The sequence below is a fragment of the Oncorhynchus mykiss genome, chromosome 26 (assembly GCF_057628025.1).
Source record: "Oncorhynchus mykiss isolate SJ-2025 chromosome 26, ASM5762802v1, whole genome shotgun sequence".
Taxonomy (NCBI): Eukaryota; Metazoa; Chordata; class Actinopteri; order Salmoniformes; family Salmonidae; genus Oncorhynchus; species Oncorhynchus mykiss.
Window position 1 is genome coordinate 19,793,933 of NC_143047.1, and position 24,234 is coordinate 19,818,166.

A 24,234-nucleotide genomic window follows, 5' to 3' on the forward strand; every position below is an offset into this window, starting at 1 on the left:
TCTGCAGGTCATTCACTATGCCCCCCCGTGTGGTTCTGGGATTTTTGCTCACCATTCTTGTGATCATTTTGACCCCATGGGGTGAGATCCTGCGTGGAGCCCCAGATCGAGGGAGATTATCAGCGGTCTTGTATGTCTTCCAATTCCTAATAATTGCTCCCACAGTTGATATCTTCAAACCAAGCTGCTTACCTATTGCAGATTCAGTCTTCCCAGCCTGGTGCAGGTCTACAATTTTGTTTCTGGTGTCCTTTGACAGCTCTTGTGTCTTGGCCATAGTGGAGTTTGGAGAGTGACTGTTTGAGGTTGTGGACAGGTGTCTTTTATACTGATAACAAGTTCAAACAGGTGCCATTAATACAGGTAACGAGTGGAGGACAGAGGAGCCTCTTAAAGAAGAAGTTACCGGTCTGTGAGAGCCAGAAATCTTGCTTGTTTGTAGGTAACCAAATACTTATTTTCCACCATAAGTTGCAAATAAATTCAATGTGATTTTCTGGAGTTTTTTTCCTCATTTTGTCTGTAATAGTTGAAGTGTACCTATGATGAAAATTACAGGCCTCTCTCATCTTTTTAAGTGTGAGAACTTGCACAGTTGGTGGCTGACTAATTCCTTTTTTGTCCCACTGTATTTGTGCCTCAGTAACTTTCTCAGTCATCATTATTCACGATTTACTACACGCTATGTATTTATGCACACATAGTTGCACACACACGCACAGAGAGACAGACACAGTGACATACACACATGAACATTTACAAATACTGCACTGCAGACAAATACACACACACACACACACACACACACACACACACACACACACACACACACACACACACACACACACACACACACACACACACACACACACACACACACACACACACACACGTAAGCAACATAACACACACAAATCCATCCAACAATTTTGTAGAGTCACAAGCTTGATGTAATCATTGCGTGCTAGGAATATGGGACCTATACTAAACCTTTGACTACTTTAATACACATAAGTGAATTTGTCTCAATAATTTTGGTCCCCTAAATTGGGGGGACTACAGTATGTACAAAAAGTGCTATAATTTCTAAACGGTTCACTCGATATGATGAAAATACCCTCAAATTAAAGCTGACAGTGTGCACTTTAACCTTATAGTCATTGTATCATTTCAAATCCATCCAAAGTGCTGGAGAACAGAGCTAAAACAACACAAAATGTGTCACAGTGTGTGTGTGGGCTCGTATTACTATCCTCATGGCTACCAAAAATCCCAAAAAGTCCCCACAAGGATAGCAAAACAAGGAAAATTCTCCCTTGTGGTGAGAAGGTCCCCACAAGGACAAAGGCTGTTTTAAACTTTGGGGTTAGGTTTAAGGTTACAATTAGGGTTAGGATTTAGGGTTAGGTTTAGGGCTTAGGGAAAAAAGGATTTTGAATGGAAATAAATTTTAGGTCGCCACAAAGATAGTAAAACATTTGCTGTGTGTGTGTGCACATTTTTTAGATACTGCCCATTTCCCAAAGTTGACACATATTTTTTACCTGGGCGGTATTTCCATAGACTGTAGGGCATTTCAAAAAGCAGGATCAACGGGTTTGCTAAATATTCTACGTAATCCATAGTAAAAAGTTTTATCGGGATCTTGGATTGTGGAAATGAAATGCAACTCTTGACATGAATGAAAGCAATGGGCAATTTGTTTTTATAAATCCAACACTTTATTTGGATTTCGGAACAAATATTCCCCAAACCCATTGCAAATTGTTCAATATCAATCTAGTTTTTGTAATAACTAATGGTTATTGGTAGAAAGATCAAATACATCAATGGTCCAGTCTGTGGTGGAGAAAGTGGGTTGGGTTTATAGCGGAAAAAGAAAAGGCCCACAGTGATTTCAGTTTGCTCTCCAACCAGAGACAACAATCAAGTGACATAGCAATTATGAGAACTATTGGTTTTGTAACACAATACAATTTTACTCAAATAAAAAAAACATGCAATCAAGCTCACAGACACAAAACTCACACAGAAAAGACATGTGGTAGCACACAAGCAATGCCACCCACACATTACCACTCTTTCACAAAGACACACACACACATACAGACCAACACACACCCCCCAGACAGTGTGACAGACAGCGTCACTCCCGGGGCTGGCTGTCCAAAATGTTCTCAGCCAGGCTGGTGAGTTTGCTGTCTTCCAGTGCTCTGACCAGCCGGCCCAGCCGTGCCGCCCTCCCCTCCGCCTGGATGAAGCGGCTCAGCAGCTGATAGGCCTGCTCGTACAGCCCCTCCCTCTCATACTCGTAGGCCAGGTTGTCTATGGCCGGCCCCTTCAGCGCACAGCAGTTCTTGCCCAAGGCCCGCCCCACTTTCCTCCAGTCCCGCCCAACGCCGTTGGAGAACCGCTGCAGGTCCCCTGCCGCCAGTATGCGGTCCTCTGATAGGTCAGGAGACAGAGTGGGAGGGGCTGTTAGAGACATGTATCCAGAGTCTATATATGTTTCTGCATGTAAGACATGGTGTAAGTAAGTAAAATACAGCAGCAACCTTCCAGCTACTGGCCCTCCTCTCTTACCTCTAGGCTACCCTGCCGTCCCGGGTGTAGTAGATGACCCATAATGAGTGTCCTCTATACCAGAGATTGGGCAAGCTATAATGGTCCTCTTCCTCAAAGGACCACTTAGATTAAAACCAGCACTTGAGCTGACTAAAAGTGTCATCAAACTATTTGAGGCACAGGTCAATAACCTTCCATAGACCAGTGGTGGTCTACTGACCGAGAGGTGAGAAACACTGTTCTATGCCAGTGTATGAATGTAGAGGACCCTGGGGACAGCTCCCTGCTGAACCCTCACTGAAGATAAGAAGCAACCATGGAAGTCGGAGACAACTCACCAAACACCCTCTTCTGGAACAGGAAACAGTTGCTGGGCACGGGGGGCTCTTCCTGTGAGAGGGTGGGTGGCTGGGGGATGTGACCCAAGGCCTGGCTCTGCAGCTGCTGGTCCAGCTCAGCAATCTCATCATCCCTTAGGCGCCCCGGCTGACAGGAAGTGACATCAACATTTAGAACACCTCATAGTGAGTCATAAGACATAAGGCACAGCAGAGCACCTGTTAGGTATACACTATAGATTGCTGAAGTATGGATTATAACCGGTATATAGTATATTACCTGTGACTGGTGGATGTGTTGCAGACAGAGCTCCAGGTCGTCCAGACAAAAGTCCAAAGTGTGCGTCCCGGCTTTGAGCTGGGTTTCCAAGGCAAGCTCCTGTGGGCCGTGGAGGAGGCGGCAGGCGTGCTGGGAGAGGGACTGTTGTACGGCACCGGAGCCATAGCTCTGCAGGAACCTGCGGCACGCCGCCACATCCTCAAACTTCACCTCTACACCCAGCAGAGGATCTGCATCGTGCAGCTTCAGGATCTCGTACCCCTCCAGCCCCCCAGCTGAGTCTGGGACACAGTCCATGTAAGGTCAAAGGTTAGAGGTAACCATAGCGAATCACTGGCACAATAGTAATATTACTGTGACCATAAAATAAATATAACCTGACTGTGTCTCCCTCCACTACTCTGGTCCAGGCAGAGCTCTGAGCTTAACCGTGTTATGACTTCCTAAAAGATCTACTAGCGTTTATCTGACAGCAGTTTTTCATAAGCTTTTAACTATATTCATCCCCTCAGTAGATAAGCAGGTCACACTGCAACACCAGCCCTTTTTCACTCCCCATGACCACCAAGCTAAGCCTTTCTTTCTATCAATAATACATCTGCCTCACCCAATGCTCAGCATGCTCCCTACGCTAGCTGGAGACCGGATGGCCTGATGTGGCTCACCTGTGAGTGTCAGCTTGAGGACTTTGAAGACGCTGAACTTGCCCTGCTGGTCTTTGTAGAGAGAGAGCAGGTTCACTGCGGGACAGGAGTGCAGGAAGAGAACCGCACATCCTGTCCACGGGCCATCCTCTACACTCAGTGTCACCATTTTCTAAAATATCAGATTAAAGTTCATAATGCCTCTGCTCTGTATACTACTAGTCAGACATTATGCTGAATTTTGTACAGCACAGGAGCATGTACTTATAGCTATATTCTTACATACACAGTACACACACACTCCCCACTTGACATTATCACACGCATGCGCACTAACAGAAACAGACATGCACGTTGTCCTATAAATAGTTAATGGGAACTGTCTCTGTCTCTGCCTCATTCCCTTTTCTCTCTCATACATATCACAGCTCCTCTCTCCTGCCTCTCTCCTCCCAACTAAACATACAGTACCTTTTCATCCATTATGTCCATTGTTTGGGCATTCCCGTCATCTGACCTCAGCTGTCACAAGCTTCTTCTGTGTTTCCTTCAAGCCTCCTCCTTCCTGCAGAGATAGAGCAGATATATTGCTCAGACAATCAAACGTATGAGATAATACACATCAATCAAATCCCTCCTGGTATTAAAAAGAGCCAGGATCCAGATACAATACAATTGTTTTATTTTACCTTTATTTACCTAGGCAAGTCAGTTAAGAACAAATTATTTTTCAATGACGGCCTAGGAACAGTGGGTTAACTGCCTGTTCAGGGGCAGAACGACAGATTTGTACCATGTCAGCTCGGTGACTTGAACTTGTAACCTTCCGGTTACTAGTCCAACGCTCTAACCACTACCCTGCCACCCCAATGCAACCCCTCACTTCATATTATCTCACTCCACTATTCTTATTTTACCCTATCTTATCTCCCCTATATGTCATTACATTAATTTACTATTTAATGTCCCTTTACTACCCAGGGGCATTTCTAGGATTTGAAGACATTAGGAACTTAGCCCAAAGCCAGTAGGGGGGTCCGGGGGCATTCTCCCCCGGAAAAAATGTAAGGAATTTCAACAGCTAAATGCATTAATTTGGTGCAATTTGAGATTAATATTGAGAGATTAGAACATTGAGAGAATATATATTTTTCAGGTAACTTCCACCATCCCACCTGCCGCAGGGTCTCTCTACTCTGGAACACACACATCTACAGTGTATTTCCAAAAACCACTGAGTCAAAACTGATTAAAGTCCCACTGTCACGTTGGAATGAATGAGTCGGGAGACAGGCGCAGGAATGCGTAATAAGTTTTTTTTATTACACCCAAATTATAACGTGCCGTGTAAAGACACGGGGACAAAGACCAAACAAACACTATACAAAACACAGGGTAGAAACCCCCCAAAAAGAGCGAGGAATACCTTGAATAGATAACATAAGCACACAATGATTAACACACGGAATGAGACCCGTAATTATCTGCGCAATTCACAATGGCATGAAAGCCAAAACACACAGCACAGGTACTCACACGAACCAACTGACATTGTAACAATAATTGTCAGGACACTTGTAAACCAAGGGCACACTTATAAAATTACTAACCACTGGGAATAGGGGGCAGGTGTGCATAATGAAAGTTCCGGAGGGATCCGTGACACCCAAAGTACCCAAACACCCTCTCTCTCTCTCACACACACACACACACACACACACACACACACACACACACACACACACACACACGTAATTAGAATCCATAGGGAAGCTTTAAGTGATAGTTTACTGTGTGCTCACCCCTCCTCTACCTCTCTCCATCACTTTCTATGTGTCATCTGTTGCTGTCCCTTAGTATTCTATGTTACTGTCTTTTGTCTACCCTCCTCTCTCATCCTGTCCTGGTTGTAAAAAAGTATAAAAGTAAACAAATGTTTTAATAGTAATTTCACAGGATTTTCACCTTACATTTTTTGTAAGCCATGTTTTATTTTTTAACTGTCTGTATTTCACTTCTTATAATTTGTGAAAATAAATTAAACAAATTATATTCTATTGAGCAGCTTGAAGTGATACAGTCCACTGTGTGCTCAATCCACCTGCCCTCTTCTGTTACTTTCTATGTGTCTTGTCTGTTGCCGTCTCCTTTGTCTATCCTCTTCTGTTTATGGCTTGTTCTGTTCTTCTGGTGTCTCTCCATCCTATCATATTCTTCTGTTGCTGTCTCTGTGTCTTGTTTAGTGTGTTTCTTTAATTTTGCAATCCAAAACGGTCAAGGGGATACTGGGGTAGCTTAACTTGTTTTGGGCCTGTGACCGGATCACCTAAATCATCCTCTTTCCTACCATGTGCTACTGGCTGCTTCTGTTCTAATTGCTCCACTGACCTCCTCCTTGGCTTATCTGAAAGGTAGCAAGGTGCAGCATGTCATTAGTTCGTTTTGAAGGGCAACTGCACTTCCTGATTTGACATTGTTTTAGATTTGGTTCATTAAGAAATGCTAGCGGCCATGACTGAATTCAAATGTGAGTTGGTTTTGGGGTGTGGTTTGATGTGGGTGTCTCGTGTGCATGTTCACAGGTGGGAAGAATTAGCCAAATTATATTGGCAATTATCTTCAGCCTGCTGGTGTGTGTTCTGACTTTGGATAGCCTATCTCCGAGGCTAGTTATGGCCAGGAAATAAATTACACAATGTAAATGAGCCAATATTTTCATGCTGCACACCTTTTAGTTCTCATGAAACCTTTGTATTTTAATTTCTACAATTTATAGTCATTGAAGTCATTGAAATTTGGAGCTATTGGAATATTAACATATTGTCCCATGTACATTGTGTAATTTACAGAGGGTCCCTAACTAGCCTAATAGGGATATCCAAAGTCAAACTAAATTTACCACTAGCATTACGATTGCAGCTGCACTCGCATGCAGCTGCACTCCAAACTGATTATTACTTGTGTCCTGCCAGCTGTGGGCAGGATTGAAACAAACCCAACCTTCATTTACGTGTTGATGCGGTCACAACCACAAGTCTCACAAAACTCAGTTTTGGACAAGACTGACTTCATGACCAAAATCATCATATTTACACTTTGTAGTTCATTTTGACAGTAGAATACATGTTTCATATCTTTTTAGGGGCAGATGCATATTTAAAGTTATTTTAAAGTTATGACCGGGCAACTGTAAAGAAAAATTATTCTGCATAACAGCGCAACTCCAAACATGACAGATAAGAAGCTACATAGCCCCTAGGCCAGGGATGGGCAACTCCAGAGGACTGGAGTGGTGTCACACTTTCGCCCCATCCCAGGCAAACACAGCTCATTAAACTAATTGCATTCTAAACTGAAGATCATGATTAGTTGATTATTGGAGTCAGGTTTTTTTGCTGAGGCAAAAGTGTTACACCAATCAGGCCTCCAAGGTTAACTCTGCTGCTGCTTTGACTTTCTGGCTGCTTTGCCCTCTCCACCTGCTCGCTTTTTTTTGCCACTCTTTTGGAAGAAGTTCCGAATATCCAGACTCTGACTGAGTGACAGGCGTTTTCATAAGTAATGACATTGACATTTAACCAGTGCTGCAGGGGTGAGGGAGGGGTCAAAGGACATGAGCGGTCCACTGCATTGTGAAATCTTAACCAATCACAGCAGGCACTGCATCACTCCAGGGGCTTCTTGCAGTGCCTAGAGCAGTATATTGTATTGTTTATTTTTGTAGTAAAAATGTGTAGTGATATGTGTTTATGGAAACTTAAATCAGACTGAAATGTGAAAAACAATGTTGCCCTAACCCCTATCTAACCCCTATCTCTGGATAGACTTCTTTCAATGTGACCCGGGTCTGGTTTAGGGTCAAGTAAATGCTTGATGTGCTAGACCTGGGAGAGGGATAAATAAAGGGAAAACAGTATCTGAGCTAGATGATGCAGTCTGTGATACAGTCTGGAATCGAACCAAGGTCTGTAGTGACACCTCTAGTACTGAGACGCAGTGCCCTAGACCGCTGTGCCACTCGGGAGCCCAAAATAATACATATAGAAATCTAACTAATGTGTCCATAACTCAGCCTACAATTCAGGGTTTCAAATTTGGCCAGCGGGTGATTTTATTTGGCCCAAGTTTTCTGAGTAAAGAAAAATATATATATTTTTAAATTGCTGCCTATTGGAGAACATAAAATACTGTAAAATCACCATGAAATCAGCTCAAAGTGTTTACATTTAGGAAACCTGTTCCCATGTATTCCCACGCATAAATAGAGGCACGTAGAGTGACTTCAGAAAGTATTCATACCCCTTGACTTATTCCACATTTTGTTTCGTTACAGCCTAAATTAAAAAACGATTAAAAAAACTGTTCTTACCCATCTACACACAATACCCCACAATGACAAAGTGAAAACATGTTAAGACATTTTAGTACATTTATTGAAAATGAAATACAGAAATATCATATTTACATAAGTATTCACACCCCTGAGTCAATACATTAGAATCTCATTTGGTAGAGATTACAGCTGTGAGTCTTTCTGGGTAAGTCTCTAAGAGTTTTTCACACCTGGATTGTACAGTATTTGCACATTATTATTTTTTTAATTCTTCAAGCTCTGTCAAGTTGGTTGTTGATCACAGCCATTTTCAAGTCCTGCCATAGACTTTCCATCCGATTTAAGTCAAAACTGTAACTAGGCCACTCAGGAACATTCACTGTCATCTTGGTAAGCTAATCCAGTGTATATTTGGCCTTGTGTTATTGTTATTGTCCTGTTGAAAGGTGAATTTGTCTCCCAGTGTCTGTTGGAAAACAGACTGAACCAGGTTTTCCTCTAGGATTTTGCCTTTGCTTAGCTCCATTATGTTTATTTTTATCCTAAAAAAAACTCCCTAGTCCTTGACGGTGACAAGCATACCCATAATACAATGCAGCCACCAACACGCTTGAAGATATGAAGAGTGGTATGCATGTTTTGGATATTTTGTATTCTATACAGGCTTCCTTCTTCTCACTCTGTCATTTAGGCTAGTATTGTGGAGTAACTAAAATGTTGTTGATCCATCCTCAGTTTTCTCCTATCACAGCCATTAAACTGTGTAACTCTTTGAAAGTCACCATTGTGGCCTCATGGTGAAATCCCTGAGCAATTTCCTTCCTCTACGGCAACAGAGTTAGGAAGGACGCCTGTATCTTTGTAGAGACTGGTTATATTGACACACAATCCACAGTGCAATTAATAACTTCACCATGCTCAAAAAGATATTCAATGTCTGCATTTTGCATTTTTACGCATCTACCATCCAATAGGTGCCCTTTGCGAGGCATTGGAAAACCTCCCTGGCCTTTGTGGTTGAATCCGTGTTTGAAATTCAGAGGGACCTTACAGATAATTGTACAGTGCCTTCGGAAAGTATTCAGACCCCTTGACTTTTTCCACATTTTGTAACGTTACAGCCTTATTCTAAAAAATTATTGTTGTCTTGGCTGTGTGCTTAGGGTCGTTGTCCTGTTGGAAGATGAACCTTTACCCCCAGTCTGAGGTCCTGAGTTCTCTGGAGCAGGTTTTCATCAAGGATCTCTCTGGACTTTGCTCCGTTCATATTTTCCTCAATCCTGAGTCCCTGCCGCTGAAAAACATCCCCACAGCATGATGCTGCCACAGGGATGGTGCCATTCAGGCCAAATAGTTCAATCTTTCATCAGACCAGATAATCTTCTTTCTCATGGTCTGAGAGTTATTTGGTTCCTCTTGGCAAACTCCAAGCAGGCTATCATGTGTATTTTTTACTGAGGAGTGGCTTCCGTCTGGCCACTCTACCATAAAGGCCTGACTGGTGGAGTGCTGCAGAGATGGGAGAACCTTCCAGAAGGACAACCATCTCCACAGCAGAACTCTGGAGCTCTGTCAGAGAAACTATTGAGTTCTTGGTTACCTCCTTGACCAAGGCCCTTCTCCCCTAATTGCTCAGTTTGGCCGGGCGGCTAGCTCTAGGAAGAGTCTTGATGGTACCAAACTTCTTCCATTTAAGAATGATGGAGGCCACTGTGTTCTTGGGGGCCTTCAATGCTGCAGAAATATTCCTTTGACCTCGTAGCTTGGTTTTTGCTCTGACATGCACTGTCAACAGTGGGACCTTATATAGACAGGTGTGTGCCTTTCCAAATCATGTCCAATCAATTGAATTTACCACAGGTGAACTCCAATCAAGTTGTACAAACATCAAGGATGATCAATGGAAACAGGATGCACCTGAGCTCAATTTCAAGTCTCATAGTAAAGGGTCTGAATACTAGTGTAAATAAGGTATTTCTGTTTTTAAAATATCTACAAACGTGTTTTCACTTTGTCATTATGTGGTGTTGTGTGTATATTGCTGAATAAAGTATAATATTTAATCAATTTTAGAATAAGGCTGTAACGTAACAAAATGTGGAAAAAGTCAAGGGGTCTGAATACTTTCCGAATGCACCGTGTGTGTGGGGTACAGAGATGAGGTAGTCATTCAAAAATCATGTTAAATTATTATTGCACACAGAGCGCATCCATTATGTGACTTGTTAAGCACATTTTTACTCTTAAACTTATTAAGGCTTGCCATAACAAAAGGGGTTGAATACACAAAATCAAAATTGAAATCAGTTTTGAATTCATGCTGTAACACAACAAAATGTGGAATAAATCAAGGGGTGTGAATACTTTCTGAAGGCACTGTATGTGATCGTTTCTCAATGTAATCAAGGTTTGAAATTATTCTGTTTTTGTCAAATACTATATATGTTTGGAATTCTTGATGTCAATTTGCAGTGTACAAATTATTTAGAACTGTGTTCCGGCCCTCCGACCATCCGCTCAAAGAAGAATCAGTTCACAGCTGAATGTAATTGGGGACCCCTGGCCTACATGTAATCATAAGCCATCATTACATTCATAGACCGGTAGTGTCATACATTATTAAAACTGAAAGTGTACTGGATTAATTCACCAGATGTAGCCTAGAATACCATAGAGTGTATGAGGATTATGTCATCATCAAGAGTTTATTAATGCAACATTTAACATCCACCACTGCAGCGTCAAAGACTAAAATCATCCTGAAAAAGTGCCAACTAAAGGATTCCCTGGACATTGGGTCAATTCAGTGAATGCCATCCTTTTGATTGGGATGAAAACGAGAATCAGTCTACAAGGCACAGACTGCCAAACAAGTAGAATTGGTCAGTTTCATTTTTTTGTAGTGAATACTTATATTGTACAGTCTATAGATAGCAATAGTAATGATTCATTGGGCAAAGCTTACAGGAAAATTGAGTTTTTGTAGGGTTTATCGATAAACGCCGAAAATAAGGCCTGTGGTAAACACAGGCTTAGACGATCTTATACGTTTTGTTCTAGGAAATAATCTTCATCAGCTAAAATCCCTTTTTGTGAATTTTGAAGCATTTACATTATAATAAACACGTATATTCATAAAGATCATGTTAACTGACTTATTTTCTCATATAATAAAATATATAAGATCTCTTAAGCCTGTGTTACCTCAGACCTTATTTTTGGTGTTTATCCCAAATCAAATTCTTTCTCCATTCATTTTCCCCATAGGAATGGCTGACTGAACCAGAGGTAATGCATTTCTGGCTTTTAGGACTACAAACTGGTGAGCTCTATGCTGGGTTAGACTAAGCATTTAAATATACACTAGATGACTGACAGGGGGCGCTCTTTTGAAGTTACAAATATTTTGGAATATTTTAGAATGCATTTATTTGTTTTTGCCACATTAACTCTATTACAGACACCTTAATGCATACTTGTGAATCATATTATGTGAGCTAAGCATACAAATAAAACGTTTAAATATATAAAAACATCCTCCTTAAAGTATAATATTTTGAAATAACTAATATGTCACTGTCCCCACTACAACAAAATACTTAAATAGATGTAATTTTGTCCTTGAAAGACTTAAATGAAATACTGAAGACTTCTATTCATTCCTATGGAACTGCTGCTTCCTGAAGAGTGCCAACATGGCTTCAAAGTCTCTCATTGGCCAATACATAGCATCAGCAACCCAGGGTTTATATACATCATTGGGTTAGACTACTGGGCCTACAAGACAGGTGGCACTGTGGGGTGTGCAGTCCTGTGAAAACGCGAGGCCTGTACATCTCCTGCTATGAGGCAAGAATATGACACAGCAGACTGGTCTCATACACTAGACGTAACATAGTAAATGTAAATCCAGGTCACTCAAATTAGTATGATATGTTACGTTTGGTATAGTGAAAGAGATGGAGACCCGCAAACTGTCTAAAAAAAGGAATGAATCCAAAACTGAGGCTTGAATGTAAAATAAGGGTTGTTTATTAGAACATCATGATTCCCAAATAAGTGAAGGTATGTTTACACTGAGAATGGCCTAAGGCCAAAACTTTTGTGTTTTGTTTTCACTTTTCATTTATGTACTTTCTTGCACTATGAATAACATCACCGAGGCAAAAACTAAAGGAGGGTGGTTGGTCGGGGTGGATGGGGGAGCATATAATGCGAAAGTGTTTGAATCTCATCACTGACAACTTTAGCATTTTAGCTAATTAGTAACTTCTCCTAACCTTAACACTTTTAGCGAACCCTTTCCCTAACACTTTAACCTAACTCCCAACCTTAATCCCTAGAGCTAGCTAAAGTTAACATTAGCCACAAAAAAATGAATTTGTTGTGTAACATATCAAATGTTTTGGAAATGCGTAACATATTATATTAATCGCAATAAGTAACAAGGTTCAAATTGCAATTCGTAATATGTCATATGAATAGTAATTTGTAACATTTCATACAAAATAGATGGACATCCACAAATTAATACTTCCCATGCTAAATGAATGAAATGTCTAGTATTTCCGTACAAAATACATTTACGTACAGAATAATACGAAATGCTCCGAGACCACGTTGGAAACAGTGCGGTTCAGACTTTTAGGAAACTAGAAAAGTAGACCTAATTAATAGTAAATTAAGCTGCACCAAACACCGCCTATTGACCTTCAATAATAAATAAAAAATACTGCTGAAGTTTTAATCATACAGTCAAGTTGTTACAAAACAGTAGCCTAATTAAACAATAGAAAGGAATCATAGCAACTTGAGAACATTTTCTTTCACGATTGACTAGTACTGTTATGCATTTGTCTACTGTCATTTGTGGCATTAACTGTTGTATAGGCTATAATTTCGTTTTGGGTTTAAAGTAAAATCATAACTGCTTTGTTAACTTACCTTTAAAGAAAAAACGTCGTAAGGACGGCAACGCGTCCTGACCACAGGAACACACAGACACATTCATAACTTCCCGACAGGTGATTGGCTACAGGGAAATCTGGAGGCACTGTGATTGGTGAGAAAGAACATGCCGTTTCCCTATTGGTTAGAATCACGGATCTTTACGGGAAGGAAGTAGTTGACTGTTTTTGTTGGTTGTTGATTGGAAATAATTGTCTAACTGATCCTTTACTGCTTTAGCCATTTGCTTGCAACTGTGTAGCTAACGACAATGTTGAAATTATATAATTGCATGTACTCACTGAACATGACACTGAAGGCAAAATTAATCGACTGAGAAGCAACATACCAAATAAGTAACAGGTTATTTTGTTTAGGCCTATATAGATATAGTTACCGTTATTTTATGTTTTTGGAAGCAGGGCCATGTGTGATGTTATTCATTTGCCCGGTTTAAATGTTGTTAACATGTACAATCCTTCCTGCGCCATTTGAATGTAAGGGGGGTTCCCTTACGTGCACATCCACATTGTCAGACAAGTGATTCATTCGGAGAAGGTAGGCCACATTTAACAAGAAACTGCTTGGGGACAAAAACAGGCCAGATGAAGCCTATAATAGAATAAAAAGGATTCACATAAAAATAAATTATGTGAGCAAGGCCCACATAAGGTCTGATAGTAAACTGTCAGTCTTATCTAGGCATGACAGGAAATGGCCTCACTATTAATCAGAGAGCCACTTCCAGGAAGATTCGGACAGGTGATGTCAAGACAGACTTTAGCCCTCTCTTCCTCTCTCAGAATCTGATATGCCAACACTTTACAGTGTGCAAAGCTAAAATATCTTGATTAATAAACCCTAGTGCTGAAATATATCTGTAGTGCTGTCAAAACACCCACACACATTAAACGTGTTAGACTACTGTTCATCTCCAAGTATCCTCTTTGATCACAGCAGTAAGATTGTAACCACCACAAACACATTCTCTCTATTTCAGTGAAATGGCACACCTATCTCGATCGATGGGAGAAGATTTGAAATAGACAAGATGGCGGCGTACACATCGTTAGATTACTTAATGGAGCAAAATATTTATTTTAATATTGGGTAATTTTCGCACCACTTGCAATTGGACACAGACATTTTAGAAGATATGTTTGCCCGAATCGAGAACGAAGATAGTGTCGCCATGTTAAAGTTGGTCGAAAATTCTCTGTGCTACACCAAACAGTACCTAACCTGTAACTCCCAGTAATGGATACCAAAAGCTTCTGGTTAAATCACAATATCTGGTGTAACAATCAATAACTACAGTATGTAGCTCCATCCTTTGTCGAAATTTAAGTCAGATTGCAACAATTGTTTCAATATTTTCACTAAGGTGACTAAAAACGATATAATGTATACCGATGTGTTTAAGTACTATGCAATGTATTTAAAATAACAATATTTTGCTATGTAACTACTGTGTAAAAAAAGTGCCATGTATGTAAAATGAGTCATATGTAAATGTAACAACAAAAATTGTAAGAGGGGATGGGCCAAAAAAAATAAATGTAAAAAGATTAGTGAAATCATAGGTCTGCCAAACATTTAGCTGTTATTACTAATTTGTTATTCAGTTTGATATCCAAGTGAAGAATTTAACATCGGAGTGGTGGTTGTGCGAGTGTGTGTGGATTTGGTTCTCTAATGTTCAATCATTGCTCTGGAGTTTACTTTCCTTGCAGACAGATTCATTTTTACAGTGACAGCATGAATACTGTAAGATAGTTTGAACACATACTACAGACACATACAAATAAACTAGCAATATATAATAATAATATTATATTCCATTTAGCAGATGCTTTTATCCAACGCGACTTGCAGTCATGTGTGCATATATTTTACGGCTGGGTAGCCCCGGGAAACTAACCCACAACCCTGGCGTTGCTAACGCCATGCTCTACCAACTCAGCCATACAGGGCAACAATAATGACACAAGATAATGAACACAAAATACTACCAAATGCTGTCACTGTAGACAATAAAAAAAAAATCTGTTTTACTCTGTGGCTGCCGACCAAAACCAGGTAATCATGGTAACAGGGTATCCCTGCCTGTTCACTTTAATGAAGAACACATGACATCATGAGGCTTTAGAGTAGACCGACCACCCCTCACAGTGGTGTTATATTACAAACACATACACCTCAACACATACACACAAAAACTCATTCATAATACACAAAGGAGAAGTCATAAACTGCTCTCCTACAAGAATCACCAATAGGTAGAGTGGAGCTTCTGTGATTGATATGTTTGACAAATTTGAGAGTCTCTTTGTCCCTGTAGACAAGAGCCAGGGAGTTCTCCTCTGGATACACCATCAGGAGCTGCGGACAGGAGGACACCGATGAGAAATGACAACCATGACAATCACAGGAATCTAGTTGATCAGTTGCCATTTGAACAGTGACATCACTCACCTCCTCATCCTCTTCATTAGCAATGTAAGAGGTGAAGCCCCCAAACTCGGTCTGCCAGTCTGAAAAATAAAAAGACAAGTTATTACACTTTAGAGTTGATATTGTGTATGATAACATTCACACCTACAATTTTGAAAATAGTTCCCAAAACTATGATTCTAACCTACATTGTGTGTCTGTGTGTGCGTGCTTAGGCATGAATGTCTGATTAAAGCGTGTGTGTGTGATTAAGCGTGTGTGTGACTGACCAGGACAGCTCAGGGGCAGCAGTAGGTCAAGGGCGTACTCCGCTTTCGATGCGTCTCCATCATGCAGTAGTGTGTAGTCCCCGTGAGCCCAGCGACGCAGCTCTCCAACACACACCGGTGTGCTCGGCTCTTGAGGATACACACAGAGGGGTCAACACATACTTACAAAGGCATATTCAGTCCTGAGGAGGTACAGAAAGGTCAAGGCTCACAAACACACATATCTGAGGATACACACAGGGGTCAACACACACACACGAACCCACACATACACTACTGGTCAAAAGTTTTAGAACACCTACTCATTCAAGGGTTTTTCTTTATTTTTACAATTTTCTACATTGTAGAATAATAGTGAAGACATCAAAACTATGAAATAACACATATGGAATCGTGGTAACCAAAAAAACCTGTTAAACAAATCAAAATATATTTTATATTTGAGATTCTTCAAATAGCCACCTTTGCCTTGATGACAGCTTTGTACACTCTTGGCATTCTCTTAACCGCTTCTTGGGGTAGTCACCTGGAATGCATTTCAATTAACAGGTGTGCCTTCTTAAAAGTTAATTTGTGGAATTTCTTTCCTTCTTAATTCGTTTGAGCCAATCGGTTGTGTTGTGACAAGGTAGTGGGGTATTCAAAAGATAGCCCTATTTGGTAAAATACCAAGTCCTGGCTGTCATGAGGACCGCCACAGGAATGGAAGACCCAAAGTTACCTCTGCTGCAGAGGATACGTTCATTAGTTACCAGCCTCAAAAATTGCAGCCCAAATAAATGCTTCACAGAGTTCAAGTAACAGACACATGTCAACATCAACTGTTTAGAGGAGACTGCGTGAATCAGGCCTTCATGGTCAAATTGCTGCAAAGAAACCACTACTAAAGGACATCAATAAGAATAGACTTGCTTGGGCCAAGAAACACGAGCTATTGACATTAGACCAGTGGAAACTTGTCCATTGGTCTGGAGTCCAAATTGGACATTTTTGGTTCCAACTGCCTTGTCTTTGTGAGATGCGGTGTGGGCGAACGGATGATCTCCACATGTGTATTTCTCAACATAAAGCATGGAGGAGGAGGTGTTATGGTGTCGGGTGCTTTGCTGGTGACACTGTCGGTGATTTATTTACAATTCAAGGCTTAACCAGCATGGCTACCACAGCATTCCGCAGTTATACGCCATCCCCACCTGGTTTGGGCTTAGTGGGACTATCATTTGTTTTTCAACAGGACAATGACCCAACAGACCTCAAGGCTGTGTAAGGGCTATTTTACCAAGAAGGAGTGATGGAGTGCTGCATCAGATTACCTGGTCTCCACAATCCCTCAACCTCAACCAAATTGAGATGGTTTGGGATGAGTTGGACTGCAGAGTGAAGGAAAAGCAGCCAACAAGTGCTCAGCATATGTGAGAACTCCTTCAAGACTGTTGGAAAAGCATTCCAGGTGAAGCTGGTTGAGAGAATTCCAAGAGTGTGCAAAGCTGTCATCAAGGCAAAGGATGGTTATTTGAAGAATCTGTTTTTTTGTTGAAGACTTTGGTTACTACATGATTCCATGTATTATTTCATAGTGTTGATGTCTTCACTATTTTTCTACAATGTAAAAAATAGTTTCAAAAAAACCTTGAATGAGTAGGTGTTCTAAAACTTTTCTTCGGTAGTGTACATACACAAACAAGCAACACACCTTTGTTATTCTTATTAGCTGATGGTGTGTCCCCAGATGACCCTGTGGCTTCTCCCTCTTCCTCATCTTCTTGGTCCTTCTCTTCCTCCTCGTCTTCATCACTAGGGCTGAGGTAGTGCAGTCTCAGGCCAGTGAAGTTGGACAGAAGCAGGAAGAAAGCCTCCGAGCACAGCAACTCCCAGCATGCACTCACACACTGGGGGAAGGACTCTAACGAAGCCACTTCATAACATCTGCACAATGCACATATACAAAAATATTTACACACATCATATACATTTACAGTCATCATAACATCTTAGGGATCTCTCTCTCTCTCTCTCTCACTCACACAAACAAATTACTCGACAGGCTCACCTCCTGTTGGGAGGACCTTGCTTGGTCCACTGGACATCAGTCAATCGCAGTGCTTCACTCACCTCCTTAAACTTCTCCTCCTGTAGAAAGAGACACTGTCAACCAGGAGAGGGGCAGCAGGACAGAGATGGAGAAATGAAGAGATAGAGTAATGGTGTTACTTTGAGGAAATTCTTGAGCTGGATCTCAGAGCTGTCCTCAAACTCTTGCTGAACCTGTGACTGGTAGTCAACATCCAGATACAGTGGATTCAGCCACTCTAGCAGCAGTGTCTCCTGTGACCAGACACACAAAATACACACTCAGGTAAAATGCACACACACACATGTATTTATTTCATGTGACCACATCCTTGCTCTATGGCTGTGAGTTCACTCTTTCAGAACAAACACACACATCTCTGGGAAGGTGGGGGCTCCTTGGGAGGGGGGGCTCGATGTGACGAGGGGGTCGCTCCAAAGATGGCCCGTGAAACCAGCCACTCAGAGAGAGACGACACTTATCCTCTGACAACACCTCTGCAACCTGGACAAACACACAGAGAGACAGCCATCCGTAGATTGCACTACTGCTACCTGGACAGGTGAGAGGTGTGAAGTGTGTTGTTGTTACCCAGTGGTATAGGAAGAACTACCTGGTGGAAGGAGATGGGTGAAACCTCAAAGAGAATCAGAGTGTTCCAGCTGGGCACCAGAGACTTCACCACACTATGGGGCTGGAAGTGATCTATGCACAAAGTAGATTATAAATTAAAACACATGTTTAACTCATGCCAATACACACACCCACAGACCAATACTTACCATCTGTGCTGAAGAGATCCAGGGTTCCTCCATCGCTGCTCTCCCATGGAGGGACAAGGTAGAGGATAAAGGCAACACGCCTCCCCTCCAACTCATCATCATGACACAACAGAACATCTACCGACAGAGAGATAGAGAGGGCATAGATAAAGAGAGAGATATGAAACAGATAATGTATATTTCATAATTAATTCCAGAAATATGCATGTCCATATAGACTAACTATGCAGTGGGTAGAATAGGATATCTTGGTGGGATAGCTCAGTGCTTCTGCTCTTTTCTAGGAGGAGCATGCAAATATTAAGGCTTGCTCATTGTCTTTTTGAAGAGTAGAGGTAAAACATGTGACTGACCAGTGTATTGGTACTTGGCACAGGAAACATCCACTATGGGCTCCAGTTCTACCCCCAACACTTCCCCCAGCCAGGATCGAAACAGCCCAAATAGTGCTGCCCTGAAATCACACACAAAGCTCAAAAACAGCCTAACTGAGAGCATGCACATGTGAAGAACATCACACAGCTTGCTTAGTGAGTAACACTTTCCCTGATTCAGCACATACCAAGGCTTGAACTCAGGACCTCTGCCTCAAAAACACGTGACCACCATCCTGAAGCGTCTTACTCAGTCGTCCAAATGGAGACACTTGTGGAAGCACGCGCAAGTGGAGACACTTCAGGCTGAGGCATTAGTTACACAGATACCCATCTGCTACACACAAAGCAAACATGTTCTCTCTACCTCCCTAAATTGCTCTCACACACACATACAAATTACCTCAAGCCTGTGATGTGAGGCTCTTTTCTCTTTTTCAGGTCGTCTGACTGTAAGAGAAATTGTCAATGAGTATCAACTCCAAAAAGCAGAGTAAAGAAACATTACGAACAAGAAGCAACCCGTTTAAAAACTGTATTCCTATCAGTTTTCCTTTTTCACCTGATTAAATTTGTACAGGTCGTTGGACTTCTCATGGAAGTTGAGGTCCAGAAGCTCCCTCTGTAGGTTCTCTGTAAAGCTGTCACCCTGGATGAAGTTCCTGATGAGCAAGTGAGGGAAAGGGTGGCAGTCCAGCTCCAGGTCCCCTTAAGAGGAACACCAGAGGAACACTCAACGACTGGTCTACCAATATAAAAAACGTTTTAACACTAATTATGTGAATAAATGTAACATTAACTAATGTATGTCTTAGAGTCAGTTGTTACCTCTGGAACATTTTCATTTGAGGTTCTAACCCATTCTAACAGCACATAGGAAGGTGGTAAACCTTCTCAATACTCCAAAAACATACTTTTTTGTGACTTCTCTTTGGGTGCCATATATGTGTCATGTCATGCTCAACAATACAGTGCTCACAATAGAAACAGTTTCCTCTCATCTATTTTCCTTTCCTACAATGCTGAGAGCCTGTACTGCAGCATTCAATGTCAGCAGAACGAACCCCGATGAATCGGTGGTGCGCAAAGTGTACAAGGCAAGCAGGTACGAGCTCTGCAAATGGATTAGGGACGCAAAAAGACAATACAGACTCAAACTTAAATTGATGTTCTACAACTCAGACTCGCGTCGCATGTGTCAAGGACTACTGACTATCACAGACTACAAAGGCAAATCCAGCTGTGCGCTGCCCACCAAAGCCTCACTCCCAGACAACCTTAACACATTGAATGCTTGCTTCGAAGAAGACAATAAAGAGCCATCCAGGAAGACTCGCTGCTCCGGACGACCAGGTGTTTTCGCTTTTCAAGGCTGACTTGAGGAAAACTCTCAAAAAAGTGAATACTCACAAAGTCGGCGGCCCAGATGGCATCCCTAGCTGCGTCCTCAGAGGGTGTGCTGACCAGCTGGCAGATGTCTTTTCGGACATCTTCAACCTGTCCCAGGCTGTAGTCCCCACCTGATTTAAGGAGACCACCATCGTCCCAGTGGCCCAAAAAAACAAGGTGTCATGCCCAAATGACTATAGCCCAGTCGTATTCACATCGGTCATCATAAAGTGCTTCGAGAGGCTGGTCATGGCTCACACCAAGGCCAGCCTGCCAGGCAGACTGGACCCACTCCAATTTGCCTACCGTTACAATAGATCCAAATCCATTTCCATCGCTATGCACACGGTAACACATCTGGACAAGAGGAACACCAATGTGAGAATGCTGTTCATTGATTACGGTTCAGCATTCAACACTATCGTTCCCTCCAAGCTCGACACCAAACTCAGAGCCCTGGGTCTGGACACCACCCTCTGCAAGTGGATCCTGGACCTCCTGACAGGCAGACCACAGGCTGTGAGGATTGACAACAACACCTCCGCCACACTGACTCGTAACACAGGGGTCCCACAGGGGTGTGCCCTCGGTCCTCTGCTGCACCCCCTGTTCACCCAGGACTGCGTGGCTTTGCACAACACCAACTCCATCACCACGGTTGTAGGCCTGATAACAAACAGTTACAAGTCAGCCTATGGGGAAGAGGTACGTGAATTGGCATTGTGGTGTCATGACAACAACTTCTCCCTCTCCCTAAAGCAAAACAAAGAGTTTTTTTAATCTTTTTTTAATTGAACCTTTATTTAACTAGGCAAGTCAGTTAAGAAAAAATCTTATTTACAATGACGGCCTACTCCAGCCAAATCCTGACAACGCTGGGCCAATTGTGCACTGCTCTATGGTACTCCCATTCACGGCTGGATGTGATACAGCCTGGATTTGAACCAGGTACTATAGTGACACCTCTTGCACTGATGCAGTGCCTTAGACCGCTGCGCCACTCGGGAGCCCAAAATGATTGACTTCAGGAAGCAGAGGAGGGAACAAGCCCTGATCCACAACAACGGGACTGCAGTAGAGAGAGTCACTAGTTTTAAGTTCCTCAGCATCCACGTCACAGAGGACATGTCATGGATCCACAACACCACCACTCTTGTCAAGAGGGTGCAACAGCGTCTCTACTTCCTAAGGCGGCTGAAGAAATCCGGCATGCCTCCAAATACTACCGCTGCACAATCAAGAGCGTCCTGACCAGTTTCATCACGGCCTAGTATGGGAATTGCTCCGTGCACTAATGGAAGACCCTCCACCGGGTGGTGAAGATGGCCCAGTACATCACTGTGACCGTGCTACCATCCATCCAGGACATCTACTCGAACTGGTGCCCGAGGAAGGCACACAACATCATAAAGGACCCCACACACCCCAGCCACAAGGAGAAGGTATCGGCAAATGAGGTCTGATACAAACAGGCTCAGTGGCAGTTATTTTCTACAAGCCATCTGACTGCTGAACACTTGAACTGGACTGACCACCTGTTCTGATTCTCCGCACACATGCGCTCACTCATGCACAGACCCACAGACATACACATATACAGTATTCAGACCCCTTGACTTTTTCCACATTTTGTTACGTTACAGCCTTATTCTAAAAACTTTTTTTTTTTAAAAGCAAAAACAGGTTTAGACATTACTGCTAATTTATTAAAAAATAAACAGTAATGCCTTATTTACATAAGTATTCAGACCCTTTGCTATGAGACTCAAAATTGAGTCCAGGTGCATCCTGTCTCCATTGATCATCCTTGAGATGTTTCTACAACTTCATTGGAGTCCACCTGTGGTAAATTCAATTGATTGGACATGATTTGGAAAGGCACACACCGGTCTATATAAGGTGACAGTTGACACAGTTGACAGTACATGTCAGAGCAAAAGCCAAGCCATGAGGTATAAGGAATTGTCTGTAGAGCTTTGAGACAGGATTGTGTCAAGGCACAGGGGCGGCAGGTAGCTTAGTGATTAGAGTGTTGGGCCAGTAACTGAAAGGTTGCTGGATCGAATCCCGGAGCTGACAATTGTGCTGCATTGAAGGTCCCCAAGAACACAGTGGCCTCCATTCTTAAATGGAATAAGTTTGGAACCACCAAGACACCCTGAGCAATCGGGGGAGAAGGGCCTTGGTCAAGGAGGTGACCAAGAACCTGATGGTTACTCTGACAGGGTTACTCTGACAGAGTTCCTCTGTACCTAAATGACTCTGACTATGAGAAACAAGATTCTCTGGTTTGATGAAACCAAGATTGAACTATTTTGCCTGAATGCCAAGCGTTACTTCTGGAGGAAACCTGGCACCATCCCTACGGTGAATCATTATGGTGGCAGCATCATGCTGTGGGGATGTTTTTCAGCAGCAGTGACTGGGAGACTAGTCAGGATCGAGGGAAAGATGAATGGAGCTAAGTACAGAGAGATCCTTGATGAAAACCTGCTCCAGAGCACTCAGAACCTGACTTCCAACAGGACAACGACCCTAAGCACACAGCCAAGACAACGCAGCAGTGGCTTTGGGACAAGTCCCCGAATGTCCTTGAGTGGCCCAGCCAGAGTCCGGAATTGAACATCTCTGGAGAGACCTGAAAATAGCTGTGCAGCAACGCTATCCACCCAACCTGACAGAGCTTGAGAGGACATGCAGAGAAGAATAAGAGAAACTCACCAAATAGTCTTGTGCCAAGCTTGTAGCGTCATACTCAAGAAAACTCAAGGCTGTAATTGCTGCCAAAGGTGCTTGAAGAAAGTACTGTTTCTTATTTTTAATACATTTGAAAAATGTATACAAATTCAGTTTTTGCTTTGTCATTATGGGGTATTGTGTATTGTGTGTAGATTGACGAGAAAACACAATCAATTTTAGAATAAGGCTGCAACGTAACAAATGTGGAAAATGTGAAGGGGTCAGAATACTTTATGAATGCTACACACACATATCACAACTTCTGCTACCAGACTCTTATTACACTGCTCAGTTTATACACTACCCCCCTCTCCAATACACGTGTAAATATTAGCTATAAATTGTGCATTCCCGTATTATACCTAAGCTAAAAAAATATATATATTCTACGATGTAATTTACTCTATGTTCGTAATATGATTTGTATTGTATTGTTGTTGCATTGTTGATGTATAAGACTTGTAAAAAAAAAATGAACTTCATGAAAAGTGATTATGTTTGAGGAAGATAGTTTGACCCACATGTTTTAGTGCTTTCAAATCAGTGGTCATGAAAGCAAAGTTGACTAAAGCTTTGCACTTGACTGACAATATTGATATGTAGGGAGACTAATAGCGTATCAATAAAAATAACAATCTATGTAACAAGACTAGCCAAAGCATGTGCTCGGTGTAAACACATGTAGCTAAGATAGCTAGCAAGTAGCTGACCATGAGAGTACTGCGCTCGCTGTGACCATGATTCCTTCACTTCCCTTTTCACATCTTCGTCCTCGAGTAGTGCAGAAAGTTCTGCTCTCTCTTCGCGTTTATTTCTCTTCTTTCCTTTCTCGGCATTCTCGCTATCTCGCTGTCGTTTACAATTCATTTTTGTATAAATGAGTCGCGGTTAAATTGCGTCATAACACAGCAGGACGTTAGTGGTTCCGAGTCTTTTCGGTGAGCCGGTTCATTTGGCTCATTACATTTAAAAGAGCCGGCTCACTTGGCTCACAAACGACTCTTCTTTCGCAATGCTTTAAACTCGAGGGGGTCGGTGGGACACATTTT

The 24,234-nt window shown here is 42.1% G+C and overlaps 2 protein-coding genes across 2 annotated transcripts; both read right to left on the reverse strand.

Annotated features, from left to right (window-relative positions):
- Positions 1-1,698: 1,698 nt before the first annotated feature.
- LOC110506559 (tumor necrosis factor receptor type 1-associated DEATH domain protein) lies at positions 1,699-13,233 on the reverse strand. The gene is made up of 6 exons (XM_021586269.3): positions 13,105-13,233; positions 4,299-4,392; positions 3,849-3,999; positions 3,184-3,464; positions 2,904-3,051; positions 1,699-2,445 (listed from the first exon to the last, which is right to left on the reverse strand). The coding sequence occupies exons 2-6, from the start codon at positions 4,317-4,319 to the stop codon at positions 2,147-2,149; spliced, it is 900 nt and encodes a 299-aa protein (XP_021441944.1). The 5' UTR covers positions 4,320-4,392; positions 13,105-13,233; the 3' UTR covers positions 1,699-2,146.
- Positions 13,234-15,190: 1,957 nt separating this feature from the next.
- Positions 15,191-24,166, reverse strand: ogfod1 (2-oxoglutarate and iron-dependent oxygenase domain containing 1). The gene is made up of 13 exons (XM_021586267.3): positions 23,896-24,166; positions 19,620-19,765; positions 19,461-19,507; positions 19,037-19,137; positions 18,684-18,800; positions 18,515-18,606; positions 18,277-18,405; positions 18,042-18,155; positions 17,881-17,960; positions 17,524-17,756; positions 15,831-15,959; positions 15,583-15,641; positions 15,191-15,489 (listed from the first exon to the last, which is right to left on the reverse strand). The coding sequence occupies exons 1-13, from the start codon at positions 24,050-24,052 to the stop codon at positions 15,328-15,330; spliced, it is 1,566 nt and encodes a 521-aa protein (XP_021441942.1). The 5' UTR covers positions 24,053-24,166; the 3' UTR covers positions 15,191-15,327.
- Positions 24,167-24,234: the final 68 nt, after the last annotated feature.

Excerpts from the sequence above, each read along its gene's own strand:
- LOC110506559 (XM_021586269.3), bottom strand. The coding sequence starts at position 4,319 with ATGGACATAATGGATGAAAAG. Across the intron at positions 4,000-4,298 it reads TGGACATAATGGATGAAAAG|AAAATGGTGACACTGAGTGT; the intron begins GTACTGTATGTT and ends CTGATATTTTAG. Across the intron at positions 3,052-3,183 it reads AACACATCCACCAGTCACAG|CCGGGGCGCCTAAGGGATGA; the intron begins GTAATATACTAT and ends ACTTCCTGTCAG.
- ogfod1 (XM_021586267.3), bottom strand. The coding sequence starts at position 24,052 with ATGAATTGTAAACGACAGCGAGATAGCGAGAATGCCGAGAAAGGAAAG. Across the intron at positions 18,801-19,036 it reads TGCCAAGTACCAATACACTG|ATGTTCTGTTGTGTCATGAT; the intron begins GTCAGTCACATG and ends CTCTGTCGGTAG. Across the intron at positions 17,757-17,880 it reads CAAGGTCCTCCCAACAGGAG|ATGTTATGAAGTGGCTTCGT; the intron begins GTGAGCCTGTCG and ends TGCATTGTGCAG.